This window comes from Vipera ursinii (genome assembly GCF_947247035.1).
Source record: "Vipera ursinii genome assembly, chromosome: Z".
Classification (NCBI taxonomy): domain Eukaryota; kingdom Metazoa; phylum Chordata; class Lepidosauria; order Squamata; family Viperidae; genus Vipera; species Vipera ursinii.
Genome location: NC_139517.1, coordinates 123,931,038 through 123,948,276, shown reverse-complemented (window position 1 = coordinate 123,948,276; position 17,239 = coordinate 123,931,038). Strand labels below are relative to the sequence as shown.

The 17,239-nt window shown below is 42.8% G+C and overlaps 1 protein-coding gene across 1 annotated transcript in view; it reads left to right on the top strand.

The window, feature by feature from the left end:
• The window catches only part of LOC310650224 (sodium channel protein type 5 subunit alpha-like), a gene marked incomplete at both ends in the record, with an annotated part of 84,522 nt that overhangs the window by 38,881 nt on the left and 28,402 nt on the right, over positions 1-17,239 (top strand). Inside the window, 5 exon segments of the mRNA XM_083379057.1 lie at positions 5,250-5,408; positions 6,151-6,552; positions 9,113-9,526; positions 11,334-11,438; positions 14,381-14,489. Coding sequence (XP_083235183.1) covers positions 5,250-5,408; positions 6,151-6,552; positions 9,113-9,526; positions 11,334-11,438; positions 14,381-14,489 — 1,189 coding nt within the window.

Here is a 17,239-nt window from a genome sequence, read left to right as displayed (position 1 = left end):
TTAGGAAAGGACACAGAGGTTTTGAAAGAGGTCAGGTGTCTTCCAGGTGCTACTGCCAGTAGGGACAAGAAGCATATTTCTAAAATAATCAAGAATGCCAGCAAGGACTGTGATGTGGAGGCTATTGTACATCTTGGCACTAAAGATCTGTCCCAAAAAGATGTACTCTCTGTGCAGAATGATTTCCAGAGCTTGGGGCAGGAACTTAGCAGAATAGGCTGTAGGCTTACTTTTTCAGAGGTTCTACCAGTGTATAAGGAGCAAAATGGAAAAGGCCAGCATATAGCAGAATTTAATATGTGGCTAAAGGAGTGGTGTAAAGGAGAAGGCTTTGGTTATATTAGTTATGCAGCAAGTAAACACAGGGTCAGTCATAAAGGACTCAAATGTCTATACACTAATGCACAGAGTATGAACAGTAAGCAGGGTGAACTAGAAATTCAGGTAAATGAGGGCGGATATGATATTGTTACCATTACGGGAACATGGTGGGACAAAACCTTCAAATGGAACACACAGCTAGAGGGATTTAAACTATTTAAAAGAAACAGACTAAACAAAAGAGGAGGTGGAGTTGCTCTATATATAAGAAATAACTTTATCTCTACAGAAATAGAGCACAACAGTGATGAAAACTGTAAACTTGAATGCATTTGGGTCAATATAAAAGGGGGAAAAATGACATTGCCATAGGTGTATACTATAGGCCGCCCAACCAAGCAGAGGAAATAGATGAACTCTTTGCTAGTCAGTTAACTAAGGTATGTAGGAAGCGCATCACAATAGTAATGGGGGACTTTAATTACCCTGATATCAACTGGGAGACAACTTCTGCACCAAGTGCAAGATCTAACAGATTCCTGACAAACCTACCAGACAACTTTCTCTCCCAAAAAGTAGAGAAGGGAACTAGGGGATTAGCCATATTGGATTTAATTCTCACTAACAGAGATGAAATGATAGAAAGTGTCGAAGCCACAGGACCCTTGGGGGGAAGTGATCATGCAATATTGGAATTCAACATTCTGGAAGCACAAGCAATAGAACACAGCCAAACTAGAGTCTTGGACTTTAAAAGAGCTAATTTCAATAAACTTAGAACAGAGGTGTCAAACTCTATTTCATTGAGGGCCACATCATCATTGTGGTTGCCCTCAGGGGGCCGGGTGGGTATGGCCAGGGTGGGTGCGGCCTACTGGGTGGGCGTGGCTAGAGTGCATATGGCCTACTGGGTGGGCATGGCCAGCTCTACATCGTTCACATCAAGGGTGCCTATGGGGGCCTGGGCAGGAGTGGGACAGATCTGAGGGTCTCTGGCAGAAGGAGGGTCTCTGGGCCAGGGCCAAGGCAGCGGGGACCGTTCCCTCACTGTTTCCAGGATAACTTCGGGGGCCACATGAAACCACTTCGCGGGCTGGATCTGGCCCCTGGGCCTTGTGTTTGACATGTCTGACTTAGAGAGACCATGGGAAGAATTCCACGGATGAGAACTCTAAAGGGGAAAACAACTCAAGAAGCTTGGGAAATTTTGAAAAGTGAGATAATAAAGGCCCAGTCTAGCACAATAGCAACAAAGAAGAAAAATAACAGCTTTCAAAAGAAACCAGCATGGCTGCATAAAGAACTGTCTGATAAACTGAAAGATAAAAAGGACAAGTATAAGAAGTGGAAAGAGGGGTACATAACTAAGGCAGAATATCAGCAAATAGCCCGTGCCTGCAAAGATGGTGAGGAAAGCTAAGGCTCAAAATGAACTAAGGCTTGCGACCAAAGTAAAAAATAACAAAAAATGCTTCTTTCAACGTATAAAAAACAAGAAAAAAGTTAAGGAAATGATTGGTCATTAGTGGGGGAAAGTGGCAAGAAGGTGACAAGCAATAGGGAGAAAGCAGAACTATTTAACTCGTTTTTTGCATCTGTCTTTACACAAAGGGAAAAAACAGTCCAACCTACCAAAACCAGTGCCATAAAAAACAGAATAGAAATGCAAGTTAAGATAGGCAAAAAATGGTAAGTGAACACCTGTCCAGCCTAGACGAGTTCAAATCACCAGGACCAGATGGATTACACTCCAAGGTTCTCAAGGAACTGGCAGACGTGATCTCAGAACCACTGAACTATATTTTCAAAGATCCTGGAGCACTGGGGAACTACCAGAGGACTGGAAGAGAGCTGATGTAGTTCCCATCTTCAAAAAAGGGAAAAAAATAGATCCAGGAAATTACAGACCTATCAGCCTGACCTCAATACCTGGGAAGATTCTGGAAAAGATAATCAAACAACAAATCAGCGAACACCTTGATGCAAACAAAGTTATCACTAAAAGTCAACATGGGTTTGTCAAAAACAGATCATGCCAGACAAATCTTATTGCATTCTTTGACCAAGTAACAAAACTAGTGGACCAGAGGAATGCTGTAGATATAATTTACTTGGACTTCAGTAAGGCATTTGATAAAGTAGATCACAACCTACTACTTGATAAGATAGAAAAATATGGGTTAGATAGCATTACCACCAGATGGATTCGTAGCTGGCTGACAGGCCGTACTCAGCGTGTGGTCCTCAATGGAACCGCGTCTACATGGAAGGAAGTGTGTCGTGGGGTGCCCCAGGGCTCTGTTCTGGGCCCAGTGCTCTTCAACATCTTCATCAACGATTTGGACGAGGGGATAGATGGGGAACTCATCAAATTTGCAGACGACACCAAGCTGGCAGGAATAGCCAATACTCTAGAAGATAGGCTTAAAATACAGGAGGATCTGGACAGACTTGAACACTGGGCGCTATCTAACAAAATGAAATTCAATGGTGAAAAAAGTAAGGTTCTACCTTTAGGCAGGAAAAATCAAATGCACAGGTATAGTATAGGTGGTACCTTGCTCAATAGTAGTAACTGTGAGAGGGATCTCGGAGTCCTAGTAGACAATCACTTCAATAGGAGCCAGCAGTGTACTGCAGCTGCCAAAAAAGCCAACACAGTGCTAGGATGCAGATGATACCACTCTAATGGCAGAAAGTGAAGAAGAACTAAAGAGCCTCTTGTTGCAGGTGAAGAAGGAGAGTGCAAAAGTTGGGTTGAAACTTAACATTAAGAAAACCAAGATCATGGCATCTGGCCCTCTCAATTCCTGGCAAATAGATGGGGAAGAAATGGAGGTAGTGACAGATTTTGTTTTCCTGGGCTCCAAGATCACTGCATATGGGGACTGTAGCCAAGAAATTAAAAGACGCTTGCTCCTGGGAAGGAAAGCCATGGCAAATCTAGACAGCACACTAAAAAGCAGAGACATCACCCTGTCAACAAAAGTGCGTATAGTCAAGGCTATGGTCTTCCCAGTTGCAATGTATGGCAGTGAAAGTTGGACCATAAGAAAGGCTGACCATAAGAAAGGCTGAGCGCCAGAATTGAGGCCTTTGAACTGTGGTGCTGGAGAAGACTCCTGCGAGTCCCTTGGACTGCAAGGCGATCAAACCGGTCAGTCCTAGAGGAGATGAATCCTGACTGCTCTTTAGAAGGCCAGATCTTGAAGCTAAAACTCAAATACTTTGGCCACCTAATGAGAAAGAAGGACTCACTGGAGAAGAGCCTAATGCTGGGAAAGATCGAGGGCAATAGAAGAAGGGGACGACAGAGAATGAGGTGGCTGGATGGAGTCACTGAAGCAGTAGGCGTGAGCTTAAATGGACTCCAGAAGATGGTGGAAGACAGGAAGGCCTGGAGGAACGTTGTCCATAGGGTCGTGATGAGTCAGACACGACTTCGCAGCTAACAACAACATCAACAAGGCTGCATTAACAGAGGGATAGAATCAAGATCAAGTGAAGTACTAATACCACTTTACAATGCTTTGGTAAGGCCACACCTGGAATACTGCATCCAGTTTTGGTCACCACGATGTAAATAAGATGTCGAGACTCTAGAAAGGATACAGAGAAGAGCAACAAGGATGATTGGGGGATTGGAGGCTAAAACATAGGGAACGGTTGCTGGAATTGGGTATGTGTAGTTTAACAAAGAGAAGGGTGAGGGGTGACATGATAGCAGTGTTCCAATATCTCAGGGGCTGCCACAAAGAAGAGGGAGTCAAGCTATTCTCCAAAGCACCTGAAAGCAGGACAAGAGGCAACGGATGGAAACTAGTCAAGGAGAGAAGCAACCTAGAACTAAGGAGAAATTTCCTGACAGTTAGAACAATTAACCAATGGAATAACCTGCCTCCAGAAGCGGTGAATGCTCCAACACTGGAAGTTTTTAAGAAGAGACTGGACAGCCATTTACCTGAAATGGTATAGGGTTTCCTGGCTGAGCAGGGGGTTGGACTAGATGACCCCCAAGGTCCCTTCCAACTTCTTCTTCTTCTTCTTCTTCTTCTTCTTCTTCTTCTTCTTCTTCTTCTTCTTCTTCTTCTTCTTCTTCTTCTTCTTCTTCTTCTTCTTCTTCTTCTTCTTCTTCTTGTTTTCCCCATAACACCAGCCCTGAGGTGGCTTGGGCAGAGAGAAAGAGATTGGCTGGCTCCTAGCCAGCTTTCATTCCTTAGGCAGCAGTAGAACTCACCATCTCCTGGTGATTGGCTCAAAGTCATCCAGCTGGCTTTCATGCCTAAGGCAGCACTAGAACTCACCCTCTCCTGGTGATTTGCTCAAAGTCATCCAGCTGGCTTTCATGCCTAAGGCGGAACTAGAACTCACCCTCTCCTGGTGATTGGCTCAAAGTCATCCAGCTGGCTTTCATGCCTAAGGCAGCACTAGAACTCACCCTCTCCTGGTGATTTGCTCAAAGTCATCCAGCTGGCTTTCATGCCTAAGGCGGAACTAGAACTCACCCTCTCCTGGTGATTGGCTCAAAGTCATCCAGCTGGCTTTCATGCCTAAGGCAGCACTAGAACTCAGAGTAACTTGGTGTCCAGGCCAGTCCCTTAACCACTACATTTATTGACCATCTCTTCATTAAGTAAGTGTAAGAGCACCCCATGACACCAAACATCCTTCTTTAAAAAGAATGCATAATTATGTTCTAGCCTATTATGTAAGAACTGATAGGGGAAAAAATGCAGGATATTTTTTTCTGCCCAGCATTAGGATAACTAAGAATTACTATTATATTATAAACCAATACAACTTACAGGAAAGAAAAGAAGAAGAGAAACATTATTATTGTATTTCAGAGAAAGAGATTAATACCAAATTTTTAGTTTAGTTCTGATATATAAATTGAATTAAATAAATAAATAAATATTTTCTTGCAGGTGTTCACTGCCATTTTTATGGCTGAAATGGTCCTCAAGATGATCGCACTAGATCCGTACTACTATTTTCAGTCCACCTGGAATGTGTTTGACTTCATTGTGGTTATTATAAGCATAATAAACATGGCGCTCAACATGCGAGCGCCAATTTTCAGAACGGTAATGAAGAACCCTTTTGATACAATCAAGTACTGTATAAATCTTTTATGTCCATCCTGTGAATGAACTCCTACTTTTTAAAGGAAATGAATTAAACTGCTACATTTGAGTAATGAAGTGCCTTATTTCTGGCAATAATTTGGCCAGATTTTGCTGGGTGCCTATTCTAATGGTGTTTTCTTGGTATAGTACAGGTGAGGCCAAATAATATATAATAATGACAATTGTGTCTTGTTGATAGGCTACTCTTCTCTTGAACAGGCCTGCTAGAATAGCTAGTCACCAGAGAAACATCAGATAAAGCAGCAGTGCTTTTTTTGTAAAAGAAAAAGGTGCCGGAACTCACCATGTTATACAACCCGCCTTGCCCTACCCTACAAGGTTCCATCCAAAAAAGGTGCCGGAACTCCGTTCTGAGCGTTCTGTGACAAAAAAAGCCCTGTGAAGCAGCATATTTACCTGTTGATTCAGAGAGATATACAGTAATGGGACCAGGAAGCTTTTGTAATCTCTGAATCATTAATGACAGATATGTACTATATATAATTTCAGATGTAAATGCCATCCTCTTATACAAGTGGGTGTTTATATAAAAGTGCATTTTGAACTTCCTTTGGGTATGGAAACTCTGATACCTATTTTATCAGTAGAATGAACTGTGTATATGGTATAAAACTCAAATCTAACTGCTTGACTTCTGTGTTCTTTCCTTTCCTCCCCAACCCTGCCTCATCGCCGACAGCTGAGAATCTTCAAACTTTCAAAATTTTGGCCAGCTTTAAATAAGCTTATGAAGATAATGTTGAAATCAGTGGGTCCTCTGGGGAACCTCACCCTTGTTCTGATATTCACTGTATTCATTTTTGCTGTGGTTGGCAAGCAAGCATTTGGGGTTTATTACAGCACTGTCACTGCTAATGCTAGCATCTGCAACGACGATAGTATGCCCACTTGTGTTTCCAGTAATGGTTCTGAGACATGCCAGTTGCGCTGGCATATGAAGGATTTTTTACATTCATTTCTTATCATATTCCGAATTCTGTGTGGAGAATGGATTGGTACCATGTGGGAATGCATGCAAGTTGCTGGAGAAGGACGGTGCATAATTCTTTTCATGCTGGTCCTGGTTTTAGGAAATCTGGTGGTAAGTTTCCAAATATTTTTGTCAGAACTATTTAAACTGGAGCCTTTTTCAGTTAACTAAATGAGGAACTTTCCCCTTCAAAGTCCAGTCATCTAATTTCTTCTTCTGTAAACAGAAACATAATTTACTTGTAGAGTAATGCATAATGTGAATTTTTATTTTATTTATTTATTTATTAGACTTCTATGTTGCCCATCTTGCCTAGAGCTGCCTCTGGGAGGCTTACAAACAATTTTCACAATCTCGCATCTTTATCAGGCTTTTACACTACAGGCACTCTTTAACATGCAACTACAACTGAAGCCAAAATTTCTGATCCTAAGCAAGATAGTTGTTAAGTGAAATTGTGCCTGATTTTATGACCTTTCTTGCCACTGTTGTTAAGTGAATCCCTGCAATTGTTCAGTTAGTAACACAGTTGTAAAATGAATCTGGCTTCCCCATTGACTTTGCTTATCAGAAGGTCGCAAAATGGGACCACATGATCCCAGGACATATTATAAATACATGTCAGTTGCCCAGTGTCCAAATTTGGACCACATGACCATGGGGATGCTGTAACATTCAAAAGTGTCATAAGTCACTTTTTCAGTACCATTGGAAGTTTAAACGGTCACTAAATGAATGGTTGTAAGCTGAGGATTACCTGTAGTTTTTTTTTTAAAAAAAACCCAAAACCAAAAACTTTAAGAGACCCTTTTTTTTCTCCACTGAGATGATCTCATGATAGATTTTCTTCTGTGTATTGCTTTCTTGCTCATCTTGGAAGTTAAATAGGGTTGGATTCTAGTTTGTACTTGGATAAAGCACCATAAAGCAGCAGTCCCCAGTCTTTGCGGCTTGGCTATCAGGCTGGGGTGGGTGGGAAAAGGGGAAACGGGCCCACTGAGCTCAACTCATGCAAGTTGTGGGCTGGTGTACATGTGTGCACACACCTTGACTTATGCACGTGACAGACCAATGTGCATGTTCGCATGCCACTTGATTGCAAATTGAACTGTGCATGCATGTGCTTGCACACCTGCCTGCCATTTGCATGTTTAGCTGCATGTGTGCCAGCTCGCAGCTCATGCAGTCTGGTTGCAAATAGGCCACGGCGCAGAGGTGGGCCACGAGGGTTGGGGACCATCTTGGAAAAAATTCCCCAGAAGTATGTTGGAATACAGTTTTCTTGTATTCTATGCAACAACTACAGCAGTACAGCCAGTAGGGGGCAATGTTTGTAAATTTGCAAGTTTTATCTGTAATACGTTCTATGTCTTTTCTCTGTATAGAAAGTTTCATGTTTCCTTCTAATAGTTAAGCAGTAAAGCACATGGTGACTGTGCATTTTGTTTGTTCTGTAGGGCTATATAAACAGAATTTCTAACACAATAAAGAATCCGTAATGCTACTAGAAAAACTGAATGCACTTCATGGGAGTTATCAGGAGTCAAATTCAGTTGGAAGAAGACTATTTGCTTGAGCACAGTTTTGCCAGATTGAAGGAATGGACTAAATTATTGCCTTTGGGAGACAATGTGTTGCAGTGTTCATTGCTTGATGGATTTTTTTTCATTGTTCAAATCATACTATTTTCACTATTTTCATACTATTTTCAAGCACAGTCAAACAAAAGATGGAATTAACATCTGCTATTTCCTATGATGCTCCTTCAGACTTTGTATTTAATGCCCGCTCTTTCCACTTTTCCAGAGAAGGAATTGTGACTTTATTTTTCAGTCAGGTCTTTAGCATCAAATCAAATAATTTTAGCAAATGCTTTTCCTGGAGATTTGACAGATAGCTGCTTTGAGGATTCTGTGGGTGGAAAAGAGTGGTATGGATTTGAAACATATGTAAGTTCATAATAGAGGAATGGAACTTGGTTGGAGCTTCCCAACGCCCTCACCTTGTGTTAAACGGTCAAGTGAGAAGCAGGTGAAAAATTTTATCCAGTTATTTCAGGAGCAAAACTGAAGAGTTGGCAGTATTTGAGCACAGGTATTCTCAAAGACCAGTTCCAGAGGAGAGTATTTACACGGCAGAGAAAAATGGCTTGATGTTGTAATCCTATGTTTATCTATTCAGAAATGAGCCTTATTACCCCAGGGCCTATGGATAGGATTGTAGTCTGAATATAGGTAGTCTTTGACTTACACCCACAACAGAGCCCTACATTTTCATTACTAAGTGAGATAGCTGTCAGGTGAGTTTTGCCCCGTATTACAACATTTCTTGCCAGAGTTGTTAAGTGAATCACTGCAGTTGCTAAGTTAGTAACACAGTTGCAAAGTGAATCTGGCTTCCTTCCCCATTGAGTTTGCTTGTCAGAAGGTTGCAAAAGGGGATCACGTGACTCTGGGACACTCCAATCGTCATAAATGTGAGTCAGTTGCCAAGCATCTGATTTTTGATCACGTGACCAAGGGGATTCTGCAACTGTGCGAAAAGTGGTCATAAGCCACTTTTCCAGTGGTCACTAAAATAATGGTTTGTAAGTCGAGGACTACTTGTATCTTACTCTGAAATAGGTATTTGTCTATCTTTAAAAAAAAACTTGCTTTTTTTCCCCACGCAGGTCCTCAACCTCTTTATCGCTCTGCTGCTGAGTTCCTTCAGTAGCAGCGATTCCGAAACAGAGGCAGATAACCACAAACCTCAGCCTGACAAGGCTTTAGCCCTCATACAGAGAGGGCTGCGGTTTGTCGGACTTTTCCTGTGGGATTGGTGCTGCGGTGTGTTCCTGAAGAAGATGACGGTAACGGGCACAAGGAAACAGAACAAGACAAATGCCCCTGAAAAGTCCTGTGAGGCTGAATCCACGAAAGAGATCTCAGAGAACTTTGCTAGCGAGGAATCCTTCGGGAATTGGGATAAACTTCCGTGGGATAGGAAACAGGAAGATTTCGTGACCGATTACAAGGAGCTTCCCTCTATTCCCCTGGCTGAACTGGAGACATTAAGTATTGAGGAAATGGACCTTAGTAGCCTGGTAGGAAACAACTTGCTGTTTTTATTCCCTATGAAAGTATAATAAAACATTTGGGGAAAATTTCTTTCTAGTGTTTAAGTGGTTCTGTATTATTATTATTATTATTATTTAAATCCCATTTATATCCCGCCCTTCTCCGAAGACTCAGGGCGGCTTACAATTTAAAGCACAAATCAATGTGCCTAGCAATAGCCTTCATTCTATGTATATGCCTGCTTATTAGGGCTTTCGCCCCCCCCCCCAAAGCGGCATTATTACAAAGTCAGCTTATTGCCCCCAACAATCTGGGTCCTCATTTTACCCACCTCGGAAGGATGGAAGGTTGAGTCAACCTTGAGCCTGGTGGGACTCGAACCTGCACTAATTGCAGGCAGCTGGTGTTACTTAAGGAGGCATTAGCCCACTGCTCCACCAAGGCTTCCTTTTTTCTTGACATGTACCAACTGAATTTTCTGTTATCAGTTGTTACGTATAGGAGGCATCTGGAAGGATTAAACAGGTTAATTGATAATAAAAAACTGTTTCCCAGGATAACAAAATGGAAAAATCATGAGTACAGGTAGTCCTGTAATTAAAACCTTTAATTGGGCCCAAAATTTCCACTGTTGGACAGGGCTGTTGTTAAGTGAATTGTGCCTGGTTTTATGATCCTGTTTGCCACGGTTGTTAAGCTAATCACTGCAGTGAATCATGCAGTCATTGAGTGAATCTGGCTTTCCCCATTGACTTTGCTTGTTGAAAAGATTGCAGGGAGGATTGCAGTGGTGAGATTCAGCCTGTTCGCACCGGTTCGGTAGAATCGGTAGCTAATTTTTGCTGAGTTCAGAGAACCGGCTGAATGCATACTGCTTCTGGAAATCCAGTCTAGGCCTCGGAGGCCTGGAGGAGGCCTCCCAGTCCTAGAACAGCCTGCCGGAAGTCTGTGGATGCCACTTCCAGAAGTCCATTCTAGGCCTCAGAGGCCCAGGCCTGCATCGAATAAGGGAACCGGTTGTTCAGGTATTTGAATCCCGCCACTGGAAGATTGTATATGATGACCACATGGTCCCAGGATGTTGCACCCATCATAAATACATTCTAGTTGCTGAGCCCCTGAATTTTGATCACCTGACTGTGCAGATATCGTGCCAGTCATAAATATGAGACCTGGTTGTAAGTCCCTTTTTCTCTGAACTAAAGGATGGTTGTAAGTTTAGGATTACCTGTATGTAATTCGAATAGCAGACGCTCCTGTCCTCGACCCAACTCTTGCCAACCTAGCAGTTGGAAAGCAGGTAAATGCGAGTAGATTAATAGGTACCACTTTGGTGGGAAGGTAACAGCACTCCGTGGCCTCATGCTGGCCACATGATCAAGGAAATGTATTTGGTCAGTGCTTGCTCAACGGCCTTGACACAGAGATGAGCACTGGCCCCTAGAATCAGCAACAACTATCAAAATAAAAACTGCAGAGATTCTTTGATCTTTACTTTTTAAAAAAAAAAAACTGTATATATGAGCCTCTGGAGGAATAAAAATTTGGATTCAACAGACTTTTTGAATAATCCAAATATGGCTCAAATATGCTTATACACAAGGCAATGCATGTTTCATGCCCAAAGGAGGTGGATGACATAATTTACTCTTGTGCGTTCATCACATTGATAGTATTTCAGAATAGATAGTTAAGATTTTTTCATTTCTTTGCTGCTTTTTTATACCTTTTTATGTTTGATATGGAATGTCTTCGTGTTGAAGAAACTTGAAGAAGAAAACATTTTGGCATAACAAACTTTTGTTTTTATTTTTTTTGGCTGTTTTTCTCCAGGAGAACAATCTGCGAAAAAGGAGAGAAATAAACCAAGACCATAATCGAAGACTCTCTTCCCAGGCTTCTGAAGCTACAAGTATTTGGTCTTTGGATGTTCCCAAGGTAAAGCAAATAAAAATTATTGTGTAGTGGGTCCGACGCAAGAGAGACGCCAGCCGGTGTGTGAGTTCAGCTCTTTATTGGAAGGGGAAGTGAACTGGGGAATGAGGGCTACCTGGCCTCCTTATATACCTGGCCAGGTAAGCTAACAGCCAATGGGGTTGGCCCTAGGTTTCCCGCCGAAACTGTCCAGGCCAACGCCCCCTGATGGCTGTTGCTATGCAGATGCCTGCATACATAACAAAAATGGTCAAAGACAGCTTCATTACTTGCTGAGAAAATGGTACTTTGCATTCTCTAAAATTTGACCAGAGAAATTACCATTCTTAGGTTACTCTTACAAAAGAGTTCCAGATTTATTTATTTTTGTCTCATCCCCTTGGCATGCAGTGGTCCCTTCTTGTAAGAATGGAAAGGCAGAACAGAGTTTGTGTAGGGAAGACAAAGGGTCCCCGTTATTCCCATGATACTTTATTCTCTTTCTCAGGGCAAGCAGCTTTCGAATTTAAAATCCATCATTTGAGTGGACAATAACCCCTGTAGGAACTCTAATTACATAGACTCAAAATACTCTCAGTTCAGAGAACACCTATTGAAGCAACAAGGCCAGTCAAAACATTAAAAAAGCTTTTTACATTTCACTTATTATTTATTTGTTATTTAATTGACTCATGTAGCCACCCATCGACATATGCAATGCTACTGCAATGCTCTTTACATGGGGCTGCCCTTGAGGACCACTCAGAAGCTTCAGCTGGTACAGAATGCAGTTGCGCGAGTTCTTTTGGGGGTCTCCCGATACTCCCATGTTACACCTCTGCTCCGTGAGCTGCATTGGCTTCCAGTTGCCTTCCGAGTGAAATTCAAGGTGCTGGTGATGACATACAAAGCCCTACATGGCATGGGTCCGGATTACCTACGGGAGCACCTACTGCCGGCGTCAACTTCCCTCCGTCCTGTACGCTCCCACAGAGAGGGCCTCCTCAGGGTACCACTGGTCAGAGAATGTCGGCTGGTGACCCCCAGGGGGAGAGCATTCTCGGTGGGCGCACCAATCCTTTGGAACCGCTTACCGGCTGAACTACGGATGGCCCCCGACCTTCGCTCCTTCCGGCATGATCTAAAAACTTATCTATTCGAACAAGCCGGCCTGGCCTGATGGTTTTGGGGTTTTAACATTATTTTAACTAACTTACCACATTGGGCACAATCATTTAACTTTAAATCTTGTATCCTGTATTCTTATTTTTATTGCCCTGTACACCGCCCTGAGTCCTTCGGGAGAAGGGCGGTATATAAATCAAATAAATGAATGAATGAATGAATGAATGAATGAATGAATGAATGAATAAATATGATTCAGGGCAGCTCATGAAATTTCTAAACAGTGACTCAGTTTTAGAAAACCTCATAATGAAACACAGTATAAAGACATGATCCAGCAGTTAGGAAATAGGAAATACTTATGTATATTCAGCAGCTTGCCTCTAGAAATTGTGAGTCCTCCAATACTGCAAGTTTTAAAGAAGAGACTGGACAGGCTTTTGTCTGAAATGGCATAGTGCAGTAATGGCGACCTGATGACCCCCACCCCACCCTCCTGCACCTACCCCAGTCTGAGACATCTGCAGCCCCCCAGCACCACCATACCCTCCTATCCCCCCAGCTGGGACCTCCAGCAATTCTGCAACCGGGAGCTCCTGCCCCCACCCCAGCTGACACCCTGAGCAGCCCAGCCCGACCAAGGCGGAGGGAAGGCGAGGCAGAGAAACGGTTGTTAAATTATTTGAAATCCACCACTGGTTGCTTCCACAGGCAGCTCACTCACTCTCCCGCCAAAACCTGTTCCTTTTATAGCTTCCCCTCTCCTCACCTGGCTCTCGCAGCTGTTCTCCGACTCCACGTGCGTGGAGAGGGGGAGGGGAGCAGCCCGACCCCGCATCCCTCTGACTGGGGTGATGGCACGTGTGTCCACAGGTGAGTGCCACCTCTGGCACACATGCCATGGGTTCTCCACCATTGGTGTAGGGTCTGCTTGAGCAAGGAATTGGACTAGACCTCCAAAGTCCCTTCCAACTCTGTTATTCTGTATTTTGCACATGAGCAGTTTGAAGCAGTGTAATGTTAATCCAGAACCAAAGATAGAAAATCTCCAAATCCAGACAGTCCTCAAATCAGGTTTTTCTTATGGCTTACAACCATGTTTGTAACTTAGCTATGGATATCCCCCAAATGCTGGACTTTCTTATTTTTTCTTTTGAAGACATTTCGCTTCTCATCCGAGAAGTTTCTCCAGCTCTGACTGGATGGTGGGGAATGGAAGGATTTGTACTCCTTGCAGACAGCCGTTCATTTGCATTCTTTTAGACAGTCGTTGAGGCCACCTGGAGGTTTATCTGTGTCATCATGTCCACCTGAATGGTGGACATAGGTGTGGAGCCTTCTTGGAACTGCTGAAAGGACCGTGTTGTAGAGTGGAGATAGATGATGTCATACAGAATCCTTTCAGCAGTTTCAAGAAGGCTCCACACCTCCAAGTGGCCTCAGTGACTCTTTAAAAGAATGCAAATGACCAGCTGTCTGCAAGGAGTATAAATCCTTTCATTCCATTCGAATCCAAGAAGCTGAAGAAGCTTCTTGGATGAGAAGCGAAACGTCTTCAAGAGAAAAAAACAAGAAAGTCCAGTTGCCTCATGAAAAAGCATTTTTGGCATTACTATGGCCTGGATAACTGTCAATCTCCATAGACATTTAGCTCTAGATAAATTTCCTACGTATCATACGAGGTTTTCTGCATGGTTCTTGGAGATCTCAAAGGTCCGGTAAAAAGTGTGTTGAGTTTCAGCCTTTTTCTTCTCCTATCATGAATAGAATGTTCCTGAATAATGTATACTGCTACCTTAATTCCTCAGATGCTGATTGTGATTTTTTCCCCTCCTATCCAGAGACCAGATTATGATACGAGCTGTTCGGAGATTAGCACAGTGGATCAGAGATCTCCTATTTGTCCGGAGCCTGAAGTCAAGAAGGAACCTCAGGACTGTTTCCCACAAGGTGAAGACCAGTTTTCTTGGCAGAAAACCAGTTTTCTTGGCAGAAAACTACTCAGATAAAAAAAAAATCTGTTGAAATGTGGATCAGTGGCAGCCATCCTTTTAGTAAATGTGCCAAATCCAAAATTATGGTTCACCCGGATTATTATTATATTGTCTGCACCATCAGCCATAGGTTTAGACTGGATTTGGCATTTTAATCCACCTACTGAGTCCTTTCCAAGGACCTGGGATAGGCAGATGTGGATGTTTGATGGTGTTAAAGGTCCCGTCACAGGATATAACCTATTCCAAGTAAAGCTGCCTTTTGCAATTGACTGGTGGTGAATTTTTCAATGCCGATGGTGTTCAAGTGGTGCTCCAGTTCTATTAAATTTATTTTCCACCTATCTCGCCATGGGGCTACTCTAGGCAGCTTATAGCCCAACCGATTAGGGAATTTATATTGTACGGCTTTAATATTTAACCATCTTAAAAACTGTAGCTCCTGGTGGCTAACAAACAATTGCTTCTAACTACAGGCTGGAAGGAGCAGCAACGACAGACACATTTTGCTTCTCCAGACCTCCATTTCTTCAGGAAAGGCTTTCCCAGTCAGTTCATACACACCTCTTCTTTTCTGTTAAAAACTCAGCTCTGGGTCTGATAGTTCAAGAGCATTATTATTAGGAAAGGCAATAAGAGCAGTGGTGGGATTCAGCTGGTTCACACCACTTCGGCAGAACCGGTAGCTAATTTTTGGTTGCTTGGGCCCAGAATGGACTTCCGGAAGCGGCATCCACAGAAAGAACTGGTTGTTCACCTGTTTGAATCCCACCACTGAATAAGAGCTATTGATTTTGAAACTTATTGCTAAGGGAGACTTTGAATCTCCCTTCACTTGACGTATTCAGGCCTTCTCATCTGTTGAAGATGTTTTATTTTGAATTCCAGCACTGAACTGAGGGTTGGATTTTAAGGTTTCCGTATTAAATATAAAAAGATTTCCCCTGTCCAGTCATGTCCAACTCTAGGGGGCGGTGCTCATCTCCGTTTCCTAGCTAAGGGAGCCAGCATTGTCCAAAGACACGTCCGTGGCCATGTGGCCAGCATGACTCTATGCTGAGAGAATTACCTTCCCATCAAAGTGGTACCTATTTATCTAATGTATTTTCTGGCGTATAAGATGACTTTTTAACCCATGAAAATCTTCTCAAAAGTCAGGGGTCGTCTTATACGCTGGGTGCTGAAACTTTAGAGACAGGGCTGGCTGGAAAACCTGGAGCGGATCTCCCATTTGGTCTGTGCAGGGAAAGCGGGACCAATTGGAGAAGAAGCTGCATTCTGTGATTTTTTACAGGCTGGGGTCTGGGCGTCTTTCCTTCTAAAGTTGAGCAGCTTCAGTCTATCCCAACTTGAAAGGCAGGTGGGGAATGCAGCAGCCAGAGCAGCTGCTTAGCTCTAAGGACACATTTGACTCAGGAACTGGGCGGGCTGGCTGGAAAACCTGGAGCGGATCTCCCATTTGGTCTGCGCAGGGAAAGCTTTAGAGTGAATTAGGAAAAGTTTAATCCACTTGCACTGTTTTATGTTTACATGTTTGATAACAAACAGCCTTATGTTTATAAGTGACAGTTTTCCTACTAAATACCTGCATGTCATAAGCATTTGAATTAAAATTACCATATTAAAATCAAATCTGATGTTTTTTAATTTTTATTTGGTGCGTTGGAAGAGGGGTAGTCTTATACGGCGAGTATAGCCCAAACCCTATAATTTAACAGGAAATGTAGGGGGTCGTCTTATACGCCCAGTCGTCTTATACGCCGGAAAATACGATACTCGCATTTGCCTGCTTTCACATTGCTAACTGGGTAGGAGCTGGGGCTGGATCAAGAGCTCAGTCTTGAACCCAGGCTGTCTGCTCTCCAGCGGACAAGCTCAGCAGTTTTAACCACTGAGCCATCTTGTTCCTTTCAAATTCTACCTCGTTACTTTATATGTGTTTCTGTATGAGACACTTTTGAGAGTCTGGATTGCCAGGGGGACCATTTGTCTGAAACCAGACCACCTATTTTAGTTCAGGAAGTCAGCATGGTAGGTGTAAAAAATAATTGTCTTCAATTCTAATGGAGGGGGCTTGGAGCATTCTGGAAGATAAACGTATACAGGTAGTCCTTGACTTACAACAGTTCATTTTGTGACTGTTCAAAGTCACAACGGCACTGAAAAAAAGTGGCTTATAACCATTTTTCGCACTTATGACCACTGCAGCATCCCCATGGTCATGTGGTCAAAATTCATATGCTTGGCAACCGGTTCCTATTTATGACAGTTGCAGTGTCCTGGGGTCACGTCATCACTTTTTGTGGTCTTTTGACAAACAAAGTCAAGATTCATTTAACAACCCTGTTACTAACCTCATTGATTCACTTGACAACTGTGCTAAGAAAAGTTATAAAATGGAGCAAAACTCACTTAACAACCGTCTCAGCGATGGAAATTTTGAGTTCTATTGTGGTTTTAAATCGAGGACTACCTGTATACTGTTCTCTTCGCTTGACTACTTATCAGTTGGTGTTGGTGCAGGAAGTCCTCAAGTTACAATCACAGTTGTAACTGGAATTTCCTTTGTAAGTTGTTGTGGTGGTATGCCAAGTTGCACCTGGTTTTGCCACATTTTTACAGCAATCATTAAGTGAATTGCATGGCTGTTAAACAAATGAAACAGTTGTTAAGTGAATCCTGCCTCCTCAATGTCATCATGACGTG